The sequence below is a fragment of the Lissotriton helveticus genome, chromosome 2_1, assembly GCF_964261635.1.
Source record: "Lissotriton helveticus chromosome 2_1, aLisHel1.1, whole genome shotgun sequence".
Classification (NCBI taxonomy): Eukaryota; Metazoa; Chordata; class Amphibia; order Caudata; family Salamandridae; genus Lissotriton; species Lissotriton helveticus.
The window spans coordinates 109,008,599-109,034,082 of NC_136059.1; the positions used below are offsets into that span (position 1 = coordinate 109,008,599).

The window sequence follows — 25,484 nt, forward strand, 5'->3', positions numbered from 1 at the left end:
AGCAAGCCAGCATTGACGTGCTTCTAAAAGTGTCTGTTAAACCCGCAGCGCAGGACACTGCCACTGTTTGTTTCCTGCTGCCACTTTGGTGGTCTGCATTGCCCACAACTCTGTGCTCTCCCAGGAGGGAGGAGCAAGCCAGCACCGACGCGCTTCAAAAAGCGCCTGTGAACCCCGCAGTGCAGGATGTGCGCGTGCCTCGCCCGGACAAAGCCTGGGCCAAGAGCGGGCCCGTCCTTGCCCATCATTGCCAGGAAGAAGCAGGGTAGGGCCACCCGCCTTTCAACTGACATTGAGTTTCAAGTTTACCTAAAGACGTTGGATACATGGTGAGTGCTGTGGATTTGTTCAAGTACTGTTTCAGCAGATGATCCCCGGCATATTGGGACTTTCCGTACTGACTAAAAAACGCTTTCTCAACCTTTTATTGCTTATTCCATCGTGTGGTTGTTATTAGGGTGGCTGGTGGGACAGTTTTGAGGGATCAAGGGGCCTATTAGCCCCATAGCTTATGGAGAGGTCGTCCTGGACTTAATTTGCTTATCTTGAAATGAAGAGTTGGAATGGGGAAATGGAAATCCATGGAGGGCAGTGGTGGTGGGGAAGGGGTTGGGCGGGACAACAAAGGGAAAAAGGCCTGGAAGACACAGAAAAATGCAGGGAGTAACTGTGTATTAGACAGGATATACACTATTATTAGCGAGTGTGAGGACATACTAAAAGTTGATTCAACCACTCATGTAGTAATTGCTAAATCCCCACAATGTCCCACACAATCTGCTAGTACAATTAACCCCACCACGTCCTGCCAACAAGCTATTCCAGCCATGTTCCACAAACCATCTAGAAAAGGAGGCTCAGAGCCATGCTGGGAGGGAAACCCAGTTGTAGTGAGGGGCAGTCAATTCCCAAATAAGTCCCCTGGGAGTGACTCACGTAAGTCAGGATTTGAAATCCCTTGCTCCATCAGGTTTTCACCCCTGGAGGAGCGGCCTGAGGGGGACACAGAAACATGGACTCAGTGCCCCCCTCTTCCTCTTCATACACTGCCTCCCCAGACATGTACCCCAGAGCTAGGTCAAAGCCCTACTACCGACTCTCAGGAGACTTCAAGTCTTATTCATACTCTTACGACTAGAGGTTAACAATATGAGAACCATGATTGAGAGTCTCACCTCCATTGTTATTCTGTTATTGAATAAGGACTTCTCCTGTCCCTCTCGCGCCGTATACACATACCTTACATCTCGTCAGGCGATCTGCCCAGAGCGTGAGGTATCTACTGCAAGCAAGGCCTCCAGTCAAAAATTCTCTATCCAGCTAACCCCTGTTGCCACGCCTTGTGGAGTGGCGCCAGCATTCCCCAGGCCAGAGCGCCTAATAGTCCCTAGTCTTGGTCAGCACAAGGCTAATTGTAGTAGTGTATTCCCAAAGCAGGCACACACACATGCCATTAGAACCACCCAATTACCCCAGGCATATCGTTCTACTCAAGATCTAAATGCATGACCATCTGTACAGACTACTCCTAATTTGCCTCATAAAGTTTACATGGTTAACGTACCCAATTATAACATAAGGAATGGCCCGGAAAATGCTGATTCTTTGACCAATAAGGTCATACATTGGATATACCATGTTAGAGGCTGCTGGTCTGTAATTCAGGAAACTATTTTAAGGTCCTACAGATTCTCCTCCCGAGCTCAACCACTATATTGTATCGAGGTTACACTGAATGGGGGTGATATGGCTGAAAATCGCCTTGCCCTGGAATATCGCACTTGTCCCCCAGAGGGTTCCTCCATCCAATTTAGACATTTTTTACCGAACAGCACATGCTATCGGAAATTAGAACAAACATTGCCTCGGCTAAAGGGCTCCTCTTCCCTCAAGGCAAACGTTTGACTGTATAGTAATGCCCGAAATCAACCAGAATGTCTTTCTATCTCCCCTATGTATGGGGCAATTTCTCTTTTATTCTCTCCTGGTACACAACCCTCTTGTTTTTACCCCAGTTGGGAGGTCAGAAACCCTCTGGTAGCATCCCCTTTACCTCTAGGATTGCCAGGTCTTATTGGTGAATTTACCAATAGCCCAAATGGGCAAAGGCTAGGTTCTCCTACAACTCATGGGACATCCATGCTATCCTGGAATGTAGCAGGACTGAAGACGAAGGTTACCTCTCCCGATTGGTTTACTTTTATTGAACATTTTAATGTGTGTCTCTTTCAGGAAACCTTGCTAACCGACCCCCTCTATTGCTCAGGTTATTTAAATTATCAAATTCCTGCAACTTGTGGGGGCAAGGGTTGACCTTCAGGGGGTCTGGTAATCTGGGTGCACCAAGCGATTGGCTTTGTCATCCAGGTACTCGAAACGCAGAGCAGTGATATCCTTGCGATCAGGTTGAAGTGGGGCCAGCAAGGGGCAGTGGACGTTTATAATGTCTATGCTAGGGGTTCCAAGGGTAAGAAGTTGGAAGTTATACCAGCTCTCGACGACTTATTAGATCTTTATTCCCAGGGCTCCAATATTCTGATTGCAGGAGATTTTAACGTGACTTTCGAGCCCCTTACTACAGAGCATTGTGACTTTACTGTAGATGAAGATGAGCATTGGGGATCCCAAAGTTAGATCTGCCATCTATAAAAAAATGGTCTCATGTGGCAATTTGAATCAACGCCACAAGCCTGGAGAAGGGACTCCGGGCGGCTAATGGCAGATCCCTATCCGACAGGCATGGAGCTTATACCTTTAATAATTGCCACTGTGCTAGTCGTATAGACTATTTATTAACCAACTTGCAGCTGGGGCATGCCCTAAGGGTTATGGTACTAGAGAGCGGCCAGAGAGTGACCATAACCCCCTGTGTGCGACCTTTGATTTGTTACCACAAACGGAATACACACAACCAGGGAGTAATTTGCTAACTCGTGATGTGGTCTCAACAAACAATATGAGACACCTAAAATGGGTTAATATACTTGGAACATCCCGAAGCTCTAGCTTCGATATCCTTGGATGTTGAAGGAACGATCACTGAGTTGGAAGTACGCATGGCAAATTCAATGGCCCTAGAGTCCGTGACTGACTCCCATGTAAGTTTTTTTGCTAAGCCACGTACCCATTTTATTAAACATCACAAGGCCAAGGGTGCCCATTCTATGAAAGGGCCACAGTGGTTTATTATGGAATGTAAAGAGGTGCGGAGGCAACTAGGTGCCGAGATTAAAGAGGGCAATGTACGGCTAATAAGGCAGAATTATCGAAGAGCGCTAGTGAAGGCCAAAAAATCCTGGGACGAGGCTAGGTGGCAGGACCTAAAACTAGCAGATGCCAACAAAAACCCTAAACAGTTCTGGAACATAGGGGTCTATTGGGATGGTGGGCGGACTCCAGTCCGCCCGCCACCCTAGTGGTGCTGGGACCGCCCGCCAGGGGTGAGCAGTCCTGCACCGCCAATTAGGATGCCACCGCCATGGTGGCGGTGGCATCCGGTATATATTACATTGTGGCGGGCGGTGCTGTAAGCAGCACCCGCCACAATGCAATATATGCATGTTGTGCATTGGCATACACAACGTGACAGGCACCGCATGGTGCCTGCCACCTTGTGCATGACAATAGTACCCCCCAAGTGCCGCATCATAATATGGATGCGGTGCCTTGGCACCGCCATCATGTTATGGGCCTTTTCCTCCTGGTAGGCAATCAGGACAATTGCCTACTGGCGGAAAAGTGGTGGTCAGTCTTTCCGTTTGCCGCGGTACCCCCGCCATGCTAATGTGGCGGGAGTAAAAGGCCGTCCGGCGGGGTGATTTGGCAGGCGGAACTCCACCGCTGGTAGGACAGTGGCGATCTGCCCACCATCCTAATAGACACCATAGTTAAATGGGATAGGGGTGGCCAGCCGACTCAGCCGCAAAATCATGCATCACAGGACCAATGGGTCACCTACTTCAAGCCTCAATATGCCTGTAGTGGAGACAAGGGAAAGGTGAAGAAGCCCCTGTGCCGGTACTATTTAGGTACAGTTTTTAATGAGGCTGATTTCAGTATGGCCCTGGGGGCACTAATGGGGGGCAAAGCACCGGGCCCAGACAGTATCCCGGCCGATATATTTCTGCCTGAAAAATCCAAATGGTGCCGATACATTGTAATGTTGGCTAATGCAATCGCTCAGGGTTCTCCAGTTCCTGATTCTTGAAAAGGGGCTGAGATCATCCCCGTTTTCAAAAAGGGGGACAAATCTCAGCCTGCTAATTATACGCCCATTAGCCTAATAGATTCACTCCAAAAGATAATGGGGCACTTAGTTTTAAATAAAGTGCAGGATTGGCTGGGCGAGACATGCATTTTATCCCCACTGCAGGCAGGTTTTAGGGCATGTACCAGTACCATTTAGCAAGTATTTAAATTCATCACGCTTTACTGGAAGATGGTGGTCTTGAACAAGGGCAGCCTCTATGCTACCTTTGTGGATCTTAAATCAGCTTTTGACCTTGTCTCCTGTAGTAAACTATGGTCTGTACTTCAAGAGATGGGGATGTCCTCAGAGTTGTTAACCCTTATCACTAGACTTCATGAGGACAACTTCGCCCAAATTTGGGCGGGAGCCCAGGGCGAAGTCACTACTCCCTTTCCTATAGAGAGAGGTGTGCGACAGGGGTTTGTAATGGCTCCCCACTTTTCTATTTATAGATGGGATTGCAGATTTGTTAGCTTCCAACCCTAAAGATGCCCCTTCTTTAGCAGGTATTAAAATCCCTATTTTAATGTTCCAACGCGTTGATTATTTAAAAAAACCCAAGCGGCCTGCAGTGAGCCCTCAACCTCTTCGAACATTTTTGCCGATTAAGGGGCTTGAAAATCAACGTGTCGAAAATGAAATGTTTGTCTTTTAACCCACATAAAGTTTTGAAAGGAGGCATCGTGCTGAATAACCGGCTCTTAGAACAAGTCACAGACTTTGTATACTTGGGGGTCACCCTACAAGGAGACCTGAGTTGGAAGCAGCAACTCGATTTGGCTTCATTGAAGCACCGGCAACTGGTCGGTGTTTTGCACTCTGAGTTTGGATCATCTTTTACAAAACCAGTAAATCCAGCGCTCCAAATATACGACTTGAAAGTGCTCAGCTCTGCCCTATATAGGGCCCAGCTTTGGGGTTTTGAGAACATATTACAACTAACAGTAGCAGAAAACAGGTTCCTACGCAAGATCACTAGCCTCCCACAAAGCACTCTGGTGCGTCCACTGCTATACAATTTAGGTAAAAAGGCACTGGCCAATATAGCAAGACTGCAACCCTTGCTTTATTGGCGGAGGATCTGGTGTACCCTAGAGCTGATCAATTATGCTCCAGGCCTTAGGGACCTAATTAGCGCTGATCAATTCCATAAAATTAAATGGTTGCGGGGGATTAGATCCGCCTTGATAAGTCTTGTTATGGCTACGTTATTGGAAAACCCGGCAGACACTCCGTTCCCCTCCAAAGTGGTTTTAAAAGCGAAATACTGGGAATGGGTGGCCCAAGGTGCTTACAGGAATTGTGATACTTCCTCCCTTACAGGGAGTTTCCTTGCTGTAAAGTTAGCACTGAGTTTTGAGCATTACTGGGACATTATTACTAAGCCGCATGATCGGAAGCTTTACTTCCAATTCAGGATGGGTTCATTGCCAGTAAGATCATTTACAGCAAGATGGGGGAACTTAGAAGATGACTCTTGTCCCAGCTGTCCCACTCACTTAGAATCTTTAGCTCACTTATTATTTGCTTGTCCAGCCTACGCCGCCCCTCGCCGAGCATGGCTGATGCCAATCTGTAAATCTCTAGGCACCAGAAGGAATGAGGTTGCCCTAAGACTATCACACTCTGAAACTTCTAGCACCATTGTCATTGCCTTGGCGAAGATTCTGAGTTGGACCTGGGCCATTGGATCGCATGTTCTTTCTTCAGGCTGATGGCTGCTGTTTTTGTTTTTTCCATTGTATGAACTGTAGGTGCTGGAATCATCTAGTGTGGCCTGTGTTATAGACGATGATGAACTGAATGATGCTAACAAGGTTTGTATAGTTTTATTATTTTGATTACAATTGTATTTGTGCACTTTTTATCCTACCTATGACTAGTTTTAACTTTTTACAAAAAAAACAAAAAAGCGTTTTTTTATGTTGTGCACATTTGTATCATATTTGTATTATATGAATTTCTCTCTTTGTTCTTATGAGTGTTTCAAGAATTAAGTTCCTGTAGTATGCTTTGATGACATATTTGTCGAATAAAGCTATTTGTATTGGATTGGACCCACCCTCCAATGACTCTGCAACTTTCTCACTGGAAGAATCCAAATAGTCAGCATGCAACCATACGCCTCGGAAGCCCAGGAATGCGCTTTCGAAGTCCAGCAGGGTTCCTCACTCAAGCTGACCTCCTTCAACATTCACCTCACCCACTTAATAGATGTTATTTGTGCACATATCATACTTACCTATGCCAAACTGATACTGTCCCTCTTGGACAAAACACTCAGCACCAGGAACAACTTCAACTAATACATGACCGAAGTGACCTCCTGGATACATTCCAACTGTCCCAGACTGAACACAGACAAAACTAAGGTGGTGATTTTCTGCAAAGATGCCTCACTGTAGAGCCCCGCCTGGTGACCTGCAGCCTGGAGACTTAACCACACCACCAGCACACAGCAAGGAACCCCAGAATCATTATCACAGCAACCTCGACTTATCTACCCAGGTCAACACAGTTGCCACATTCTGCATCCACACTCTGGGGACACTGAAAAAGATATTCAAGTAACTACCCAACAGCACCAGGAAAACTGTCTTTCAAACCCTCATCACATGCAGACTAGACTAAGAGGTCACCTCTATGTAGGAATCACCAGCCAACTCACAAAAAGACCAGAAGGTCGTAGCCGCTGTTCCTCGAACTCCCATGCTGAGGTCATGTCACACCACACCAGAGGAAACTTCACCAGCCCTGATACATAAGGACAGACAGTTAATGCTTCGTACCCATAAATACAAAGCACTACACAACACAGAACCTGCCTACCTAAACAAATGTGTGTAGTTGCACCAACCCTACCAGAAACTCTGCTCAGCTGTACTCTCACTAGCACAAGTCCCACACATACTCGAAAGCAGATCAGGAGGTTACACCTTCTACATCACTCCTAAAGCATGGAATGACCTCCCAGATCACTTTAGAGTCTCCTCATCCCTTCTTGAATACCGCAAGAAGCTGAAGACCTGGCTCTTTGCCTAGGTTCCATCGAGGCCCACAAAAATCATGTACCCAGATCCAGGATACCCTCCCTGCGAATTATAAAAATAATAAATATTATAAAATAAAATAAGCTCTAAATAACCTAATATAGCATAACAACCTTCACCCATCAACCCTTCATCAACCAAAACATCAAAAAAGCAATGTATGCACATTTTCATAATCACATCAATGCCATCCATCTCCTGCACAACTATCGGTCTGGATTCAGACCATTCTGCTGTAAGACAAGAGCTACCTTTTAAATCATAGGCAATGTATTTCTGACCACAGATTAAGATAATCCTGACTCCTGATATTACTGGAAGTCTCAGCTACTTGTGACATTGTTAACAACCCCACCATTACCCACCCCTCGAAGTCTCAAATGGAAACATCCTTCATTGATTGTCTTGAGGTTCCGTGAAAATTGTAAGTGATGTTTTCGACTCGCACGAATATGGTCGAGTCTGGTATCTAAGAACCGCAAATGACGAGTTTAGTAAGTGTGCGCAGTTTCGCTGTGCTAACTTAAACCGTTCGTTTGATATGTGGGTTTTTCATCTGTACCCACGGGTTCCATCTTAGATACGGCATCCATTTTTGTCTCTTGCCCTCAAGTAGCCAGTGAACGGACACTGTCCGCTTCGTTACCCTGGGACTCTCAAGATATTAGTGGAAGACACATGTTCTTTGTAAATATCTTTTACGATGAGGGGGATGATACTGTAAGGCAAATGGCCCCGCTCGAGGCTCATCTTGCCGGGTCGGTTTATTATCTCAGCCGTGCATCTCATTAGGCACGTCCCTTTGATGCCTGTATCTCGTGTTTCCCGATACCTCCCCTTTTACACTCTTTTCAATCCCCCACTGTCTCCATCTTCCTCTGCACCTGTCCTTGTCCCTATTTCGATCTGTTTTACTGCCGATTGGAATTCACTAATGTTGGGAAGATGGGTTTTTACAGTTGGGAACCGCCAAATGTTTCCGCACTTATGTTCCGGACCTTATGTGTACCAAAGTGACCAAAGCAACCCCTCTGGGGGATAATTATGGGAACCAGGTTGTAAACTTTTGTGTACCATGTTGTCCTATGAGTAAATTCTGTATAAAAGGAGCGATCCACAGAACCAATTTGAAGCAGTCTCCCCAAGTTGCACGTGTTGTACTTGTCGTGACTTCTGTGTTCCCTGCAGTAATAAACCTTGAATCTTTGACGCCGAAGGAAGTGTCCCGTGTCTCTATAGTTTGTGCGCCGAAACAGGTATCCCATGAAGGTTATAGGTGTTGTTCCCTGGCACCGCTGGTACTGTTAAAAAGTCCAGTCCTTCAGTTGGCGCCCAACGTGGGGCGACTTCAGCGGTACCGGTCCGGTCCAAAGCCTGATGATCGTGAGGAACTTCGTGTGAAATCTCCGAGGGAAGGTGCACCCCGCTTCATCGATCCTGTTGTCGAAATAAGTGGCCCGAAGTTTTTCCCTGCGAAGATTCCCGCCTCCTGACGGCTGCGACGGACCGATGCCCTGACTGTCGACCTGTCTTCGACGCCCGGCGTAGACCTTATGTACAAGCGAGACGATAGACGGGCCTTCCTGGTGACGCCATTGAAGTTCTGAGTTAAGTAATTGTGGGTCGCTCCCAGTCCTCAGTAGTGGTTCTAGCTTTTGAAAGCTTTGTGGTTAGCCTTTAAGGCTTTGTGGTAATAGCTCACTGAGCTTTGTAATAGCCTTCTCAGGCTTTGTTGTATTGCATGGTTCCATTGCATTTGTGGTTCTTAGTATTGGTCCTTAGTATTATTTGACAGTTGCAATTGCCAAAAACCGAGGGTTTTGACTTACACGAGGTTTTATTGCTTCGGTAATCCTTGAAGTTTGATACTAGGTTAGTGTGCACGATGCCTAGCCATAGTGATTTGTTTCGTATTTTCAAATGTTGCGCAATGGATTCCCGGTTGGAGGACTCGTGTCCGATACCTCCAGTTGGAACTCCGATACATGATCTATATAGTCGACATGGGGTGGGTCCTATAATCTATAATGATTACTGGGTCCGCTATACGAAGAAAGACGGTGACCTTAGATGGCCACCACACGGAACTTTTGAACTTTCGATTTTAGATAATCTTGAGGCTAAATTATTTTTAAAGAAAGCTAGGCCAGCTATGTTTGATTCCTTTCGGATATGGCGTAAAGAGGCCAAACAGAAAGAAATCAAACAACTTAAAAAGGATAAAAAGCAAGAGTTTGTTCCTATAATGCAAGCTATAAAAGAATGTAGACAAGACAAAGAAGAAAAAGACATGGAAATTGCTACTAGATTGCATCACATGAAAATAGATAAATGTTACCCAGTTTTACCGAATAATCTAGAAAAGAAAGAAGAAGATTTGAAGGAGGATTGCTTACTGTCATATTTGATGAAATCACCACCTCCTTATGTACAGGGTGCTACTGCTCCTGTAGTTGCTCCTGTAGTACCTCCTGTTGTACCTCTTGTTGCTCCAGCGGCTGCGGGCCAGCCCGCTGTTAACCCTACGTTTGTTTCACCACCTGTTCTTGTTCCTACTGCTCCTGTACCTGTACCTTCGCAGGCTGTTGTTTCTGCTACTCCGACTATCTTGTCCGTTCCTACTATGCCTTCCTTCACCTCCAGTGTTGTTGCCCCTGTTTTTCTTTCCCCTTCTGTTCGTAAGCGTGTTCCTAACTCTGTTGCTACCCTTTATTCACCTCTTTCTGGTCCGTTATTTTCGTCTGATTCATCTGAAACTCCTCAGAGACGGAGTCAGATCCCTAGTGGTAGGGAGAAAGAGACGTTAGTAACAATGGCACATAGGTGGATAAGACATCCTGCTAATTACACTCCACGTGTGGTCTTCGACACGTTTTCTCAGTTTAATGAGCCTACGCAGAGATTCGTATTTGAAGAAATGTGTAACTTTTTGAGAGAAGAATGGTACAATAATGATGTAGATGATGTACCGTCCGACATAATTGAACTTCAAAGTCACTTTTCGAACGGTATGATTATAGGAGACGATGTACGACGTGCAGTGGAACGCTTATTAGCATTCAGACCCACAGCACATTCTCGGGTGACATTAGATGATACCACTGAGAACTGGAAAGCGGTTCCTGGTCAATATCCCATGAGAGAAGTCCCGCCACTGTGGGTGCCTGGAGATCCGCAAGCTAACCCTGCGGTTCTACCGCATTTTCGAAGGGTGTGAATACATCTTCCATGGAAACGATCAGAAGTTTTGCAAGTGAAGCAATCCTTACCTGATCCGCGTAAAAATCCGGCTGGTTATTATAAGGAGTTATCACAACTGGTGGAAGCTACTATTATGAATATTGCTGACATCGACATGTTGTTTGGCAACGTTGTACCGCAACCAGTTTGGGCTAAAATTCGTCAAGCCAATCACGCAGTTGAATTAGGGGGTGATTGGGCTGCACTGCTAGCAGCTGATGCATTACAAGTAGGTGGGGCCAAGCCTGAACAGCTAATTTTGGATTTGCCTCAGAAAATCATTACGCTCATGAAAACTCTCATGCCAGCGATGAAGGTGAACTGGGATAAGTTATCAGCTTGTAAGCAAAAGAAAGACGAGAGTGTCTCAGATTTCTTTACAAGGTTTGAGGAAGCGTTTGTCGACCACAGCGGCCAGGACATGGGCGCTGAGGGAGGCCAGCGGTTATTCGTTGACAAATTCGTGTCAAATTTGTTGCCTGAACTAAGCAACAAATTGAAGAATTCAGAGAGTGCGTGGGCAGTTTCAACCCCTGCGCAAATATTAGCAACGGCCCAGTATTATGAGAATAGGGAAAAGGAAGAAAGTGATCGTGTAGAAAAGAAAACAAAAGAACTCAAAACGAAGGTTTTGTTGCAGCAAGCATACCCTCCACGATCAAACCAAAATGATTCACAACAGCAGTATCGACCACGAGCACAGCCCGATAGGACACAGCCGCGCTCTGACAACTTTGATCCCAGATCTTCACTTGGGTATAATCAGTGCGCATATTGTAGGAAAGAGGGACACCTAAAATATGATTGTCTTGCTTTACGAGACCGTCTGAATGGTGTGTCAGCACGAGGAAACCGTGGTGGTGGTCCTCAACAGGCACCACGTGGTAGAGGTCGTGGTTCATTCCACAATCAGAATGATCGTTATCAAAATCAATCAGATGTAAATAATTACTTTGACCAGCGAAATGCGGGGTCAGTTCGATCTGCACAGTATAATGTGGATGATTATTACGTAGAGCACGAGACTGTTGTAAATGACCATTACTAGGACAGCCAACGACAAAGAGAGGGAGTAGTGTCAGTTCCGGTCGATCAGAGTGGGCCTTACGTTGCAGTGGCTACATCGGGTGTAGTTGAGCCTTTTCTGTTAGACACTGGTGCGACGAAAAGTTCCATCATGCATTCAAAACTCCCTGGCGCACCTTTGTCTGGCTTAACGAATGTTTCCGTTGGATTCTCTGGCGCCCCTGTTAGTAACCCAGTCTCTAACCCTTTGCCTCTTATGATTGGACCACGTGAGCTAACGGCTCCACTGATTCTATCTACAGGTTGTGGTGAGAATCTTTTGGGGCTGGATTTGTTGAAACGACTATATGCAACATTGTACTGTTCCCCAGAAGGAGTGAAGCTTACATTGGGACGGAGAGTGATCTCTCCCATGTATTTATCGGTTGATAAATTCCCACCGGAACTGAGTTCCCTCCCTGCGTCCTTATGGGCCACAGGTCCCAATGACGTGGGCCTACTAGACATTCCACCCTATGTGATTCAATTGAAACAAAATGCGCGATTACCGCGTTTACCTCAATATCGTATTTCTCTCGAAGGCGAACGAGCACTGTTAGCAATCATTCATGATCTCATTGGAAAGGGTGTTGTTGAAGAAACTCGTGGAAATATATGTAATAGTCCTGTATTGCCAATTTTGAAACGAACTGACCCAACTAAACCTCCTGTGTATCGTTTTGTTATAGATTTGAGAGAGGTAAACAAAATAGTGGTTCCGCAATTTCCTGTGGTCCCCGACATTACGGCTTTACTAACAATGATTCCAGCATCTGCCTCCTGGTTCACAGTAATCGATCTAAAGAATGCTTTCTTTAGCATCCCGATTGCAGAGGAAAGCAGAGACCTATTCGGATTCTCATTAGGAGGTCGCAGTTTTAGGCTAAAACGCGCTCCACAGGGCTACTGTGAGAGTCCGTCAATCTATAGCCAAGCACTTAAAGGTCAACTTGATGCCTTTGTACTACCTAAAGGTGCAGCTTTGATTCAATATGTTGACGATCTTTTAGTGGCAGCTGATACGGAGGCTATTTGCAAAACGGCTACAGTATCATTGTTACACTATCTACATGAATTGCACCACAAGGTATCGCCTTCAAAGCTACAGTATTGTTGTCAAGAAGTTACCTATCTAGGTCACTTATTGTCAAGAGAAGGGAGAAGGTTGACCCCAGAGAGAATTGCAGCGATTTCCCGAATGACTGTGCCAAAAACCCAAAGAGATGTTCGCGCCTTTTTAGGTATTACGTCCTACTGCAGACAATGGATTCCAAATTTTTCATTGTTGGCGAAACCATTGATAGCCCTTACATACAAAGACGTTTCATCCCCAGTACCTTGGTCTGAAGAATGTCAGAAAAGTTTTTCTGAATTGCGTGATGCGTTGTGTTCGGCTCCTGTGTTGGGCACTCCTGACTACAGTAAGCCATTTACACTATACGTTCACGAGAGGGATGGTTGCGCGTTGAGTGTTTTGACACAACCTTTTGGTGGTAAGCAACGCCCATGTGCCTATTTTTCTTCGACTTTAGACCCAGTAGCAAGAGCCTTGCCAAGTTGCTTAAGGGCAACAGCGGCAGCTGCGGCGTCCATTCGACAGTCCGCAGGTCTAGTCATGGATAACATGCTCACGGTAATGGTTCCGCATGCAGTCGACACTCTATTGAACCGAACGAAAACTCAACATCTGACGAGCGCAAGATTGTCTGGATATGAGTTGACGTTGCTGGCCAGTCATATACGGATAAAACGGTGTAATGTGTTGAATCCAGCAACATTGCTGCCGATCGACACAGAATCAAGCGATGAAGCAGTACATGACTGCTATCTCAAAACTGAAGAGGAAACCAAGGGTCGTATTGACCTAAAAGATACTCCATTGACAGATCCCGATGGTACTTTGTATGTGGATGGTTCCTGTTTTAAGTTACCGAATGGTGATGTAACAACTGCGTATGCTGTAGTTACATTGAGAACGATTGTGGAGAGCGCAAGGTTGAGTCAGAATTCGGCTCAGGCTGCTGAGCTAATTGCTTTGACGAGAGCGTGTGTGTTGTCTAAAGATAAACGGGTGAATGTGTTTACAGATAGCCAGTATGCGTTTGGTGTGGCACATAGTTTTGGACGACTGTGGAGAGAGAGAGGATTCCTTACGTCACATGGTACGAAGATTCAACATGGACAGCTTGTAAATGATCTTTTGGATACACTTACGTTGCCTAAGCAAGTGGCAATTGTTAAATGTAGTGCGCATCGTAAGGTGACGGATGATGTTGGTCGTGGAAATGCGTTTGCGGATGAGACTGCTAAGGAGACTGCCCGGAACCTTAGCACTCGAATGTATGTGACGAGTTCGGTTAGGTGGCCTGCAGAATCAAGTATGTGTGAGAACACTATCGAGAGTGTGAAAGCAATTCAGAATGAGGCCACCGAGACTGAAAAGACGAAGTGGAAAGAAAGTACGGGAAAGTTGGATGCGAATGGTTGTTGGACTGACTTATCGGAACAGAAAAGATGGATGTTGCCTGATGCATATGTGCTGGCTGTTGTGACTATGGCACACGGGTTAGCACATATTAGCGCGAAAGGTATCTGTAAATTGCTGTTTCCGGTGTGGAAGAATGATGGTATTACGAAATGTGCTGAACGCTTGGTTAAGAATTGTATGGTGTGTTTGATGCACAATCCTGGTAAGGGCACTCCCACTCCACCTGGCCATTTTGCCCCTCCTGCGTACCCTTTCGAAGCTATCCAGTTAGACTTTATCCACATGGAGAGATGTAATAATTTGAAATATGTGCTGGTTGTGGTGTGTGCATTTTCTAGGTGGATTGAGGCCTACCCCCTTAAGGATAATACGGCTTTATCCACGGCAAAAATTTTACTCAAAGAGTATTTTTCCCGCTACGGAATGCCTCGGGTTGTGTGGTCAGACAACGGAAGTGAGTTTGTTGGGAGCGTGATGAAGAGTGTGTGTCGCGGATTAGGGATTGTACAGAAATTCCATAGTGCCAATCATCCTCAGTCAGCTGGTTTGGTTGAGGGGTACAATGGTACCCTTAAACTAAAACTAGCAAAGATCCAGGCTACGACAGGTCTTTCGTGGCCTGACGCTTTACCCTTAGCATTACTGTCAACAAGGGCAACTGTACACTCCCGAGTAGGGCTCAGTCCCTATGAAATAGTGTTCGGTCGCCCTGCCAATGTTTGGGGGGTCCCTAGACCGGGTGCCTTTTGTGATCTTGAGTATCCAATGTTGATCGATTATCTTCATGACTTGACTGCTAAACTGAGGTTAATTCACCAACAGGTTCATGAAGCATTGCCGACACAGACGGAGGGTCCAGGCCACCAGCTCCAGCCCGGAGATTGGGTGGTAACGCGAAACTTTTCACGCAAGAACAATTTGGATCCCAGGTTCACTGGACCCTATCAGGTCCTCCTTGCCACGAGAACTGCAGTTCGTCTCGAGGGGCGGAAGAATTGGGTGCATGCCACCCATACCAAGAAAGTCCACATTCCGTTGCCAGCAGACTCGTGGGTAAGGAAAGGCATTGCATCAACTGAAACCGAAGGATTGCCGGCGTTTGTACCTTTCAGCGACGCACAACCTGTCGGAGAATCCTCAGTGCAGCAAAAAGGCATTATTGAACACTTGTCATCAGAAGACTCAAGACCAGAACATTCAGCTGATCAACAGGGTGTTGTCCCTTCAACAAATCTTTTGTTTAACGAACAGACACGTCCTGGGAAAACCCGATATTTTTTAAGATCCAGCACTAAAGACTAATAAAAAACCCCGTTCTGTCCCTTGACAAGTGCATTATCCCGTTTTCCATGATCAGTTTGAACACTCATACTATTGTAATTATTTTGTATATATTCATTGAGCTTTGTTCCTTACATTTTTGTTTCCACAGCTGAGAGACATTTGCTTTTATATATATATATATATTTTTTTTTTTTTGTGAAATAAAGGCCGTAGGGCCGCGCGTGTACTTCCTCCTGGTTAGCAGGTCTTGACGCTAGGTTAAAGACCGTCGATTTCTGGGAACTCCTAGGAATTGACTATTGCTACACAGAACGAAGTGCGTCAAGAAACGTTGCGGACGGTCATAGGGAATGGCATTTTCGAAGCTGATGGACTTGGAAAGAGCTCAAGCACAAAGATTCAAGCTGCAGCAACTCAGTCGTACCAAATGTTTTGTGTTCCGAATATTCGTACTGTTTGTGACTGTTTCTGCATTATTGGCGGGTGGAATATATTATACAATGTCTTACTTCTTGCCTTCTACCATACCTACTCCTACCTCTAACTTTAAACTCACCTCCACTGTTTCTCCTCATTCTTTTCACATTTTACCTGGACATGAGCAGGCTAGACGTGCAGAATTCCGCAACAATTCCTTTATTCAGCTTCTTCATCAGCATCAGTTAGTGGTTAACACTACTAATTGTTGGGTGTGTGGGTTGATGCCACATACTACGGATAAGGGAATTCCATATCTGGTGTTACCATATAGCTCCCAAGGGTCTGCTCGAGCATTTCAAACAATGTTTCGAAGCGCACTGGGTTTCCACCCCATTCGAGAACCACGTTCCCCCTACTCTGGTCCTACCTCGTACCAAAAATCTTTGTCTATAGCAATAGAGGATTTAGATAGCGATATCTATGATCCCTCGCTTATCCCTGAAGAAGAGGTACAAGCCTATAGGGTCCTAAGTAGAGGCGAATATAATGTGTTCACTGGTGAAAAACAGCTTAAAAGCTCGCCTCCGATATGGGTCGTACCCCACATTGGTAATTTTTGTTTAATAGGTCGCGGCCGTAGATCGAAAGCCCGACTTGGAGAGAGTGCTTGCACTGAAAATTATATTTTGCCAATGGTCTCGTCCCCTGTGTTTTTGGCTGCCAAGGGTACATACTTTATTTGTCATGATCGTGCGTATGCATGGTTGCCCTCTGACTTCATGGGCTCATGTTTTATCGCAAACTTGTTGCCTCCGACATTTACTGTAGATGCAGATTATCACAAAACTAGAGTTGTGAGAGGCGTAATTAGCGAAGAGGATACTGCCGGTCAAGAGGCAGGAGACTTTTTCAAGGGTTTCCTCCCATTTTGGGGACCTATGGTTAATAGTAGGAACCTGAGACAGTTGACTCGAGTGGTAGAATCGACAGCTAATATTACTGCCAGTGCCCTTGGTAATATCACCACAGAACTTCAGGCGGATAGACTTATGACGTTACAAAACCGTATGGTTTTAGACGTGATCTTAGCAGATCGAGGTGGGGTATGTAAGGTGATCCATTCGAGCTGCTGTATTTTCATTCCTGATAACGCTCCGACTGTCTATCAAGCCATCTCGAAGTTGCATAAGATCTCCGAATCCATACACGTGGAAGTAGGGGATTGGACGCTACTTGGATGGTTTTGGGGCCTGATGTCGACTTGGGGTTGGAAGATTCTGATGATCATTGGAGTTGTTGTAGCGTTCCTGTTCACGTGTTGCCTTTGCGTGCAGTGCGGTCCTGCCTTATGTGGCCTCTGTGCTACAACGTGTATGAGACAACCACCTGTTACCAAAGGGTCTCGGTTGGACAGAGCTATGCTACAGCAACATCTCGAGGATCTGATGAATATCGAATATGATTCCGACTAGTGCTTGCCTACATGAGGGCAAAAGGAGCGTCTGAGGTTCCGTGAAAATTGTAAGTGATGTTTTCGACTCGCACGAATATGGTCGAGTCTGGTATCTAAGAACCGCAAATGACGAGTTTAGTAAGTGTGCGCAGTTTCGCTGTGCTAACTTAAACCGTTCGTTTGATATGTGGGTTTTTCATCTGTACCCACGGGTTCCATCTTAGATACGGCATCCATTTTTGTCTCTTGCCCTCAAGTAGCCAGTGAACGGACACTGTCCGCTTCGTTACCCTGGGACTCTCAAGATATTAGTGGAAGACACATGTTCTTTGTAAATATCTTTTACGATGAGGGGGATGATACTGTAAGGCAAATGGCCCCGCTCGAGGCTCATCTTGCCGGGTCGGTTTATTATCTCAGCCGTGCATCTCATTAGGCACGTCCCTTTGATGCCTGTATCTCGTGTTTCCCGATACCTCCCCTTTTACACTCTTTTCAATCCCCCACTGTCTCCATCTTCCTCTGCACCTGTCCTTGTCCCTATTTCGATCTGTTTTACTGCCGATTGGAATTCACTAATGTTGGGAAGATGGGTTTTTACAGTTGGGAACCGCCAAATGTTTCCGCACTTATGTTCCGGACCTTATGTGTACCAAAGTGACCAAAGCAACCCCTCTGGGGGATAATTATGGGAACCAGGTTGTAAACTTTTGTGTACCATGTTGTCCTATGAGTAAATTCTGTATAAAAGGAGCGATCCACAGAACCAATTTGAAGCAGTCTCCCCAAGTTGCACGTGTTGTACTTGTCGTGACTTCTGTGTTCCCTGCAGTAATAAACCTTGAATCTTTGACGCCGAAGGAAGTGTCCCGTGTCTCTATAGTTTGTGCGCCGAAACAGGTATCCCATGAAGGTTATAGGTGTTGTTCCCTGGCACCGCTGGTACTGTTAAAAAGTCCAGTCCTTCAGTCTTCCTTATCCACACAATGGGGCCGATTAGGATGGCGGACGGACTTGCGTCCGTCCGCCACCCCTGAGTAGGAGGGACCGTCCGCATGGGCAGCGGCGGTCCCTCCATGGCAATTAGGATGTGACCGCCAGGGTGGCGGTCACATCCTCTATTTTTAACATTGCGGCGGGTGCAGCTTCAAGCTGCACCCGCCGCAATGTTAAAAATGCATGTGTTGCATTTACATGCACAAAGCGGCAGGCACCGCACGGTGCCTGCTGCTTTGTGTACGCAAATGCAGGGGGGTACCATAGGTACCCCCCATGTGCACCCCCCACCCCCCATTCACCCAGGGGGCCCGCAACGGGCCCCCAAAGTGAATGTCCGTATGCTTTTCCATGGCGGAAAAGCCGCCGTGGAAAAGCATATTTACACCAACATCATAATATGGCGGACGGTGTCTCATAGACACCGCCTGCCATGTTATAGCTTTTCCGCCGCGGTCGGAAGCCGACCGCGGCGGAAAAGCGGCGGACGGAATTCCAGACCCACCAGCCATCCTAATTTGGCGGTGGGTCTTTGGAGTCTCCGCCGCGGTTTTTCCGCATCCTCCAGGCCGGCGGACACTTCCGCCGGCCCGGAGGATGCAGAAAAACCGCCATCCTAATCGGCCCCAATATCTTTTCATTCACATGGGCACCTCTAACTGTCTGTTAAATTGAGCTGCAAGCACGGATTTTTAGTGCCAGGAGTTTGTCCCGTGTTGTAAAATCAGCATGAACGGCACGACGAGTTGTGCCAGAAGCGCCGCTGCTTTCTTCCACTCAAGTAGACATTCTACTTGAGCGGAAGCTTCCTCAACGCGACCTGCAGATTTCTCAACGCGAGCGGCTGCGACCTGCCACAACCACCCTTGTTGAGAAGTCTCACGGGAGAAGGTCTAGCGTGCAATATTTTTCCCGCTCGTGCTCTCCAACTTAATGCTGGTGAGCCGCTTGAGAGAAAAAACTCAGCTCAACCATCACTTTGTGGAGTTTTCCAGAACTTCTCACGGAGTGGGCAAAACTCTGTGAGCTCCGTCGGAGAAGCGAAATTCTTCACCCACCCCTAATCCTTGGCACATGTATGGAAAAGGCCTGCTGTTTCTTTTTTATTCTTTCTTACATGTCTTAAACTGCAGTATTAAGGTGCTTCAGGTGTGCAGGGATTCACCAGTGGTGGGGAGCTAATCTGCACGATAAGCAGGGTTACTGGTCGTGACAACTTTTTAAATGATGCAGCTGGTTTTTTAATATGGTGTGGTATGGCAATGTTGGGGCAAACAGAGGGGCATATAACCAAGAATAAGCGATAATTATCGCTAAGCTTGGTTAGAGGCAATAATTTTATCGCCGTGCTTCGCCTATTTTTATCGCTTAGAAACCTTGCAATTATCAAGGTTTATCTCCTAAGCGATAAAAATCGGCCGAAATGCATGAATATTGCTGTGAAGTCAGCGATATTCATGCATTACCGAGCAAATGCTCTTAGCCATGTTATCCACCTACCATTGGATAACATGGCTAAGAACTGCTCTGGGCAGGCGTTAGCTTTTGGAGATAATCGCGCTTAGCGCGATTATTTCCAAAAGTAGGTAATAGGAGATAGCGATGTTAGCGACTGTTTCCAGTCGCTAACATCTTGGCACTCCCACTTTGCATGTCATTAGCGATAAATATCGTTGACATGCAAGGTGGGCCCCAAGATGATCGCTATCTCCTACTAGCTGTCGCTAACTGGTGTTAGCGACAGCTAGGTGCGATAAAATTATCGCCGCTTTAGCGGGAAAAATTCCGGCTAAAGCGCGCGATAAGGCCCTTGGTAATATGCCCCAGAGTTCAATGGGGATCGAGGTGATGTTATCATGTTTCTTCAGGAGCTAGATGAGACTTCTTTACCCATCTCTGTGTGTATGTTGCACCATAGATATGTGTGATAAGCTCAATGGCACTGCATATGATTGTGTAATAGGGACAAACACATTGGTGAGCTAGTGATGTACCGTCTGCCACCAACACTCATGTCTGAAGTGCTGCAGAAGGGTCAGCTGATTCATTCAGTGCATCAACATCTATATAAAACTGAGTTTGTTTGTGTGGGAGAAGGAGCTGTGTGGATGTGTGTGCATGTGTGTGTGGAGGGGGTGGTATATGGCAAGATCTTTAGCTATGTTGAAGCAACATTCAACTCTCTATCAGCTTGCTTTCTCCCCTCCCCTTTCCTAAACAATTTCCCATATGTATTTTATGCATTAAATTCAGATGTAAGAACATTTCATGGAAGTGTTTGTAGATTGCCTCTATGGTACATCACTTAGAATAGTTATCATTTACAACACTTTAAGTACTATAGCTTTTCATACCTCATCAAATCTTGGAAATGAAAATGTCACCATCCGCCTTGAATGCAGTAGAGCTGAAGCTTCATGCAATGCTAATTGGATACAGACTACTAATCTGTTTACTGTGATCTCTTTTTGGTCAGTTATTTCTCATGGATACAGAGTATTCATTTGTTTACTGTTCTTCCTTTTTAGGTAAGTTATGCAGCAGTACAAGATGTGCTGAGTGACAAAGCCCAGTTCAAATCGTTTCTACGCACAGTACCACCCATGAGACCTCAGTCTACAGCATTTGCACTACTAGTGAAACACTTTGGTTGGACTTGGATAGGACTTTTATCTGGAGATAATGACACCTGCTACATGTGGAGCAAAGATCTGAAGGAAGATTTGAAGAAAGTGGGAGTCTGTTTGGCTTTCTGGGAGAAGGTCCATGAAAAGTACACAAAGGCAAAGATGAGGAGCATCGCTGAGAGCGTAAGAAGCTCCTCTGCCAGGGTTATCATCTGCGATTGTTTTGAAATGGACCTTAAACCACTTCTGCAAGAGCTGAATGACTTGAATGTAACTGGTAGAATGTGGGTTTTTTCAGCTCGTTTAACGATAACTCCAGATTATTTTCCAAAGTTGTCTCTGAGATTATTAAATGGTTCCTTGGTAATGGTATACCATGCCCCTGACATGCCCGGATTTAAGCCATTCTTGGAGAGCCTTCACCCTTCTAGGTTTCCTGGAGATATTTTCATCTATTCTTTCTGGGAGGAAGCCTTTGGGTGCAAGTGGTCGAACAATGGCAGCTCTGCAGGATCAGGGCCAGTGGAAACTAAGGATGGGGTGATGCAGTGCACTGGCACAGAGGTGCTTGAAGATCTGGAGTCAATGTTTATATTGTCTGATATGAGTTATACCTATCACAGCTACCTGGCAGTGTATGCCTTGGCGCAAGCTCTGCAGAACCTGATCTCATGCAAACCTGGGATGGGTCCCTTCCAGAACAGCAGCTGTGCTGAAGTGGAACCTCCAAAGCTGTGGCAGGTAGGAGGATATTGATTTATTTAAAATTCATCATGCAGTGTATTGTTTCCTAATTTGAGAAGAGCCTGATTGTCTCAAACAAGCGTCACACTATGAACAAATACTGAATTCTACCTGTGTGAATGTCATGGTCACACAGGCATTCTACCAGTGTGAATGTCATGGTCACACAGGCATGGAGCCTCTGTTATTTCCACAACAGTGAAAAGCATACCTAACTGTCCGAAGAATGTCCACTTTTAACTGGGGGTTACTGCAGGGGATACCAAGAGAAACAACCCAAGACTACAACTGCTAGAGCTCAATACCCAGGAATGACTTGTAAAGATCCTCTCTCTACCCTTATCCCAGTGGAAAATCTTGAATGATCCACACACCTGGCTACCTACACTTCCTGTGTATTCTGTGACCTGGTCCCTTGGATCACTGCTAGGAGAGTGTTCTTTCACTTTGAGGGTTCTCCCAGAGAACAACGGGAAGTGTGAAGTTAGAAAATCTGAAATCTCAGCCTCACAGTATCCATTCAAACAGCAAGGGAGACTTACCAGGCATTAGGACCCTGCAAACATCCCAGAGGAAGCAGATCATATGTCCAAATTAAGGCCTGGGTAAAAATAACTCAACCTGCTCTGGGGTGCTGGAGGAGATGGAAGACTGCTCAGTGGAAACTTAGAAGATTGGAAATATTTTACCACTAACTATAGACACCTGCATTACTAATTTCTGGGGTCTTAGGTTACTTCTGGATCTTTGGTGGGAGAGCCCTATATCGACCTATCGACCTATGCCTGGCAACAAGTCAATAATTGCGTTGGTGCTTCACCTACTCTTATTTCACACTCATATGTTTCCAACACTTTTGTTGTTTTCCTCCTGGTTGGTTCCTGCAGTGTTCCCAGTCCCTGGCTTCTTGTCTGTCTGGTGTGTTGTGCAGTGCCTTGTTTTTCCTAGTTCATTCCTCAAAGTTGAACCAGTGTGTTGTTAGCAACATCCTGGAGTGGTCAACTGGTTCTCAGCTTAGCTCATGCTTCTTAGTGTCACACCTACTTTTATCTATTGCATTATATTTACCAATCCCTTCCTGTTGTGCAGCTCTGCACATACGACAGCATGCATTGATCTAGACTGGGCAATTGAGGCAGGCTGATAGAAAATGAGCTCCTACCTCACCCTGCATCTGGCAATGTGTTAATTTTAATTGGTTATTTATTTATTCACACTGGAACCAGTGATGGAGAAATTACACATTGCCAAGTTTCACAATTACAGGTTGTAAGAGAGAGAATATGTCATTATATAAAAACATCAAAAGAAAAAAAGGGAAGACTGTTGTGTTGTAATTTACATGTCATTTTTATATATGATTGGTGTCAGGTTACATTAATATATAGTAACCAAGAAAGTTTGGCATGCCATAAAAAAGTAAACATCACCAGAAGGGTTCACTGACAGAATATTAATGTAAAAAATATAGAAATAAAAATTATCGATGAAAAAATATAGAGTACAAAAATATTGACTCCCTATACTTAAACAGGTAAGTAAAAAAATATAGATAAAAATATTGATGTAAAAAATATAGTTGTACAAAATATCAATATCAATATATATATTTATATGCGCAATTAATTCCACTCCTTTTCGCTGCCAGCTGGTCGCGAGAAGAAAACAGAGTACGGATACCGCTTCTTTTGTGGAATGCCCCGCAAAGATGTAAACAATTAAATAACATCCTATTATTTTACATGTATCAGGCTATGGTGTGCAATGCGACCTTTGACCCTGTCACCAGACAGGTCGCTCCCCTGCGCCACCACACAGCCCTCCTGTGTGCCCTGAGCCGCTGCTGCCGCTCGATCTGGTTTGTGCCTGCGTGAATGGCTCTTTCATTTGTACTCTGTGCCCCTCTGTGCCCCATTGCCTGGTGTATCCCCCGCTCGCCCCCATCTGCTTGGTTAGCATTTTTGTTGTTCTTTATTGTACTTCTTGTGCCCCTCTGTGCCCCCCTTTGCCCTCTGTTTCTCCCACTCCACGCTCCTTCCTGCCGCTGTGTCCCCTGTGGACCCACCCCCCAGAGCACCCATTCGCCACCCCGCTCCCACCTCCCAGCTGCTCCTCCCTCCCACTCCTCCTCATATGGAGGCCAGCGAGAGGCCGCACAGTGGGCACGTGGAGTGGGCGCACCTAAAGCAAGCCTGTCTGCACCTGGACCGTGCCCAGCGCCAGGACACCTGGCCCCCGCACTCACCACGACGCACACCACCGCTAAGGCTCCAGCACCCTCCACGCACTCAATGCCGGACGGTCACGCACCTGCTGCCTGGCCACCCAAGGACCCTTCTCCTGCCGGAGTTGCAGCCTCACCAGCATCCGGCCCGCCAACCCACCAACTGAAGAACCGAACTCCCTCAGATGCATCCTGCTCAACACCCGCTCTGCCTGCAAACACGCCGTCGAACTCTGGGACCAACTCGACACCAATGCCCCAGACGTCGCCTTCCTGACGGAGAACTGGCTGACCCCCACCTCGGCGCCCGACATCGCCATAGCCATCCCAGAAGGCTACAAGATAACCCGCAAGGACCGCACCAATGGAGTAGGTGGAGGAATTACCATCGTCTACAGAAACACCCTCAAAATCTCGACAGACGCCGACGACACCCTCAGCACCGCCGAACACCTGTACTTCAAGATCCACACCGACCCGAACACCACCCTCAGAGGCACCCTCATCTACAGACTCCCCGGTCCCCGACCACAGTTCAGCAACTCCATCGCCGACTTCATCAGCAGACACGCCCTCGCCTCCACGGACTACATCCTCCTCGGGGACCAGAACTTCCACATCGAGAACAACGATTCCAACACCTCCACCCTGATCGACAACCTCGGCAACCTCGGACTCAGACAACTCGTCACAACACCCACTCACTCCATCGGCCACACGCTTGACCCCATCTTCTCAGCAAGCACCCACGTCTCCTTCTACCACACCACCGAACTCCACTGGACTGACCACCGCTGCAACCACTTCATCTTCCGGAAACCCACCACCGCACCCAGATGATACCTCACCGCAGCTGGGGCAAGATCACCTAGGACCAGCTAACCACCACCCTCGCCCAGAGCCCACCTGCAGACCCAACCGACCCCGACGCCGCAGCCCGCAACCTCAGACATTGGATACATGACAGCGCCAACACCCTCGCCCCGCTCAAGAAACCCTCCAACACGCAGACCAGCAAGAAAGCCAGCTGGTTCACTGAAGACCTCCAGGCCTCCAAGCGAACCTGCCGAAAACTGGGAAAAAACTGGACCCGTGAAAGAACCTCAGAAAGCTACACAGCCCACATGAACACCACCCGCCTACACCACCAACTCATCAGATCCACCGAAAGGACCACCTTCAGAGACCGCATAGACAACAACGCATACAACAGCAAAGAGCTCTTCAGCATCGTGAAGGAACTCTCCAACCCCAGTTCCAACACCAATGACATCCTACCGCCACAAGACCTGTGCGACTCACTGGCCACCTTCTTCAATCGCACGATCGCAGACATCCACAACAGTTTTGTAGCCGTCAGCTCCCCGGGAACCGCTGGCCCCCCCGCTCCCACGACCACCACCCGCACCAACCGCCTGCTCGCATGGGCCAACATCAATGATGATTACACCATCAAGATCATGAACACCGTCTACTCTGGATCCCCAGAAGATCCCTGCCCACACCACATCTTCAATAAAGCCAGCAGCACCATCGCATCCCACCTCCGGAAAATCATCAACATCTCCTTCGAGACAGCGACCTTCCCGGAGAGCTGGAAACACACAGAGATCAATGCCTTACTCATGAAACCCAACGCAGACC

General features: G+C 46.6%; 1 protein-coding gene across 1 annotated transcript in view; it reads left to right on the forward strand.

The window, feature by feature from the left end:
* Positions 1-25,484, forward strand: part of LOC144820069 (vomeronasal type-2 receptor 1-like) — a 201,618-nt gene that overhangs the window by 115,620 nt on the left and 60,514 nt on the right. Inside the window, exon 3 of the mRNA XM_078677722.1 lies at positions 20,774-21,613. Within this exon, the coding sequence (XP_078533848.1) occupies positions 20,774-21,613 (840 nt within the window). The remainder of the gene's footprint in view (positions 1-20,773; positions 21,614-25,484) is intronic.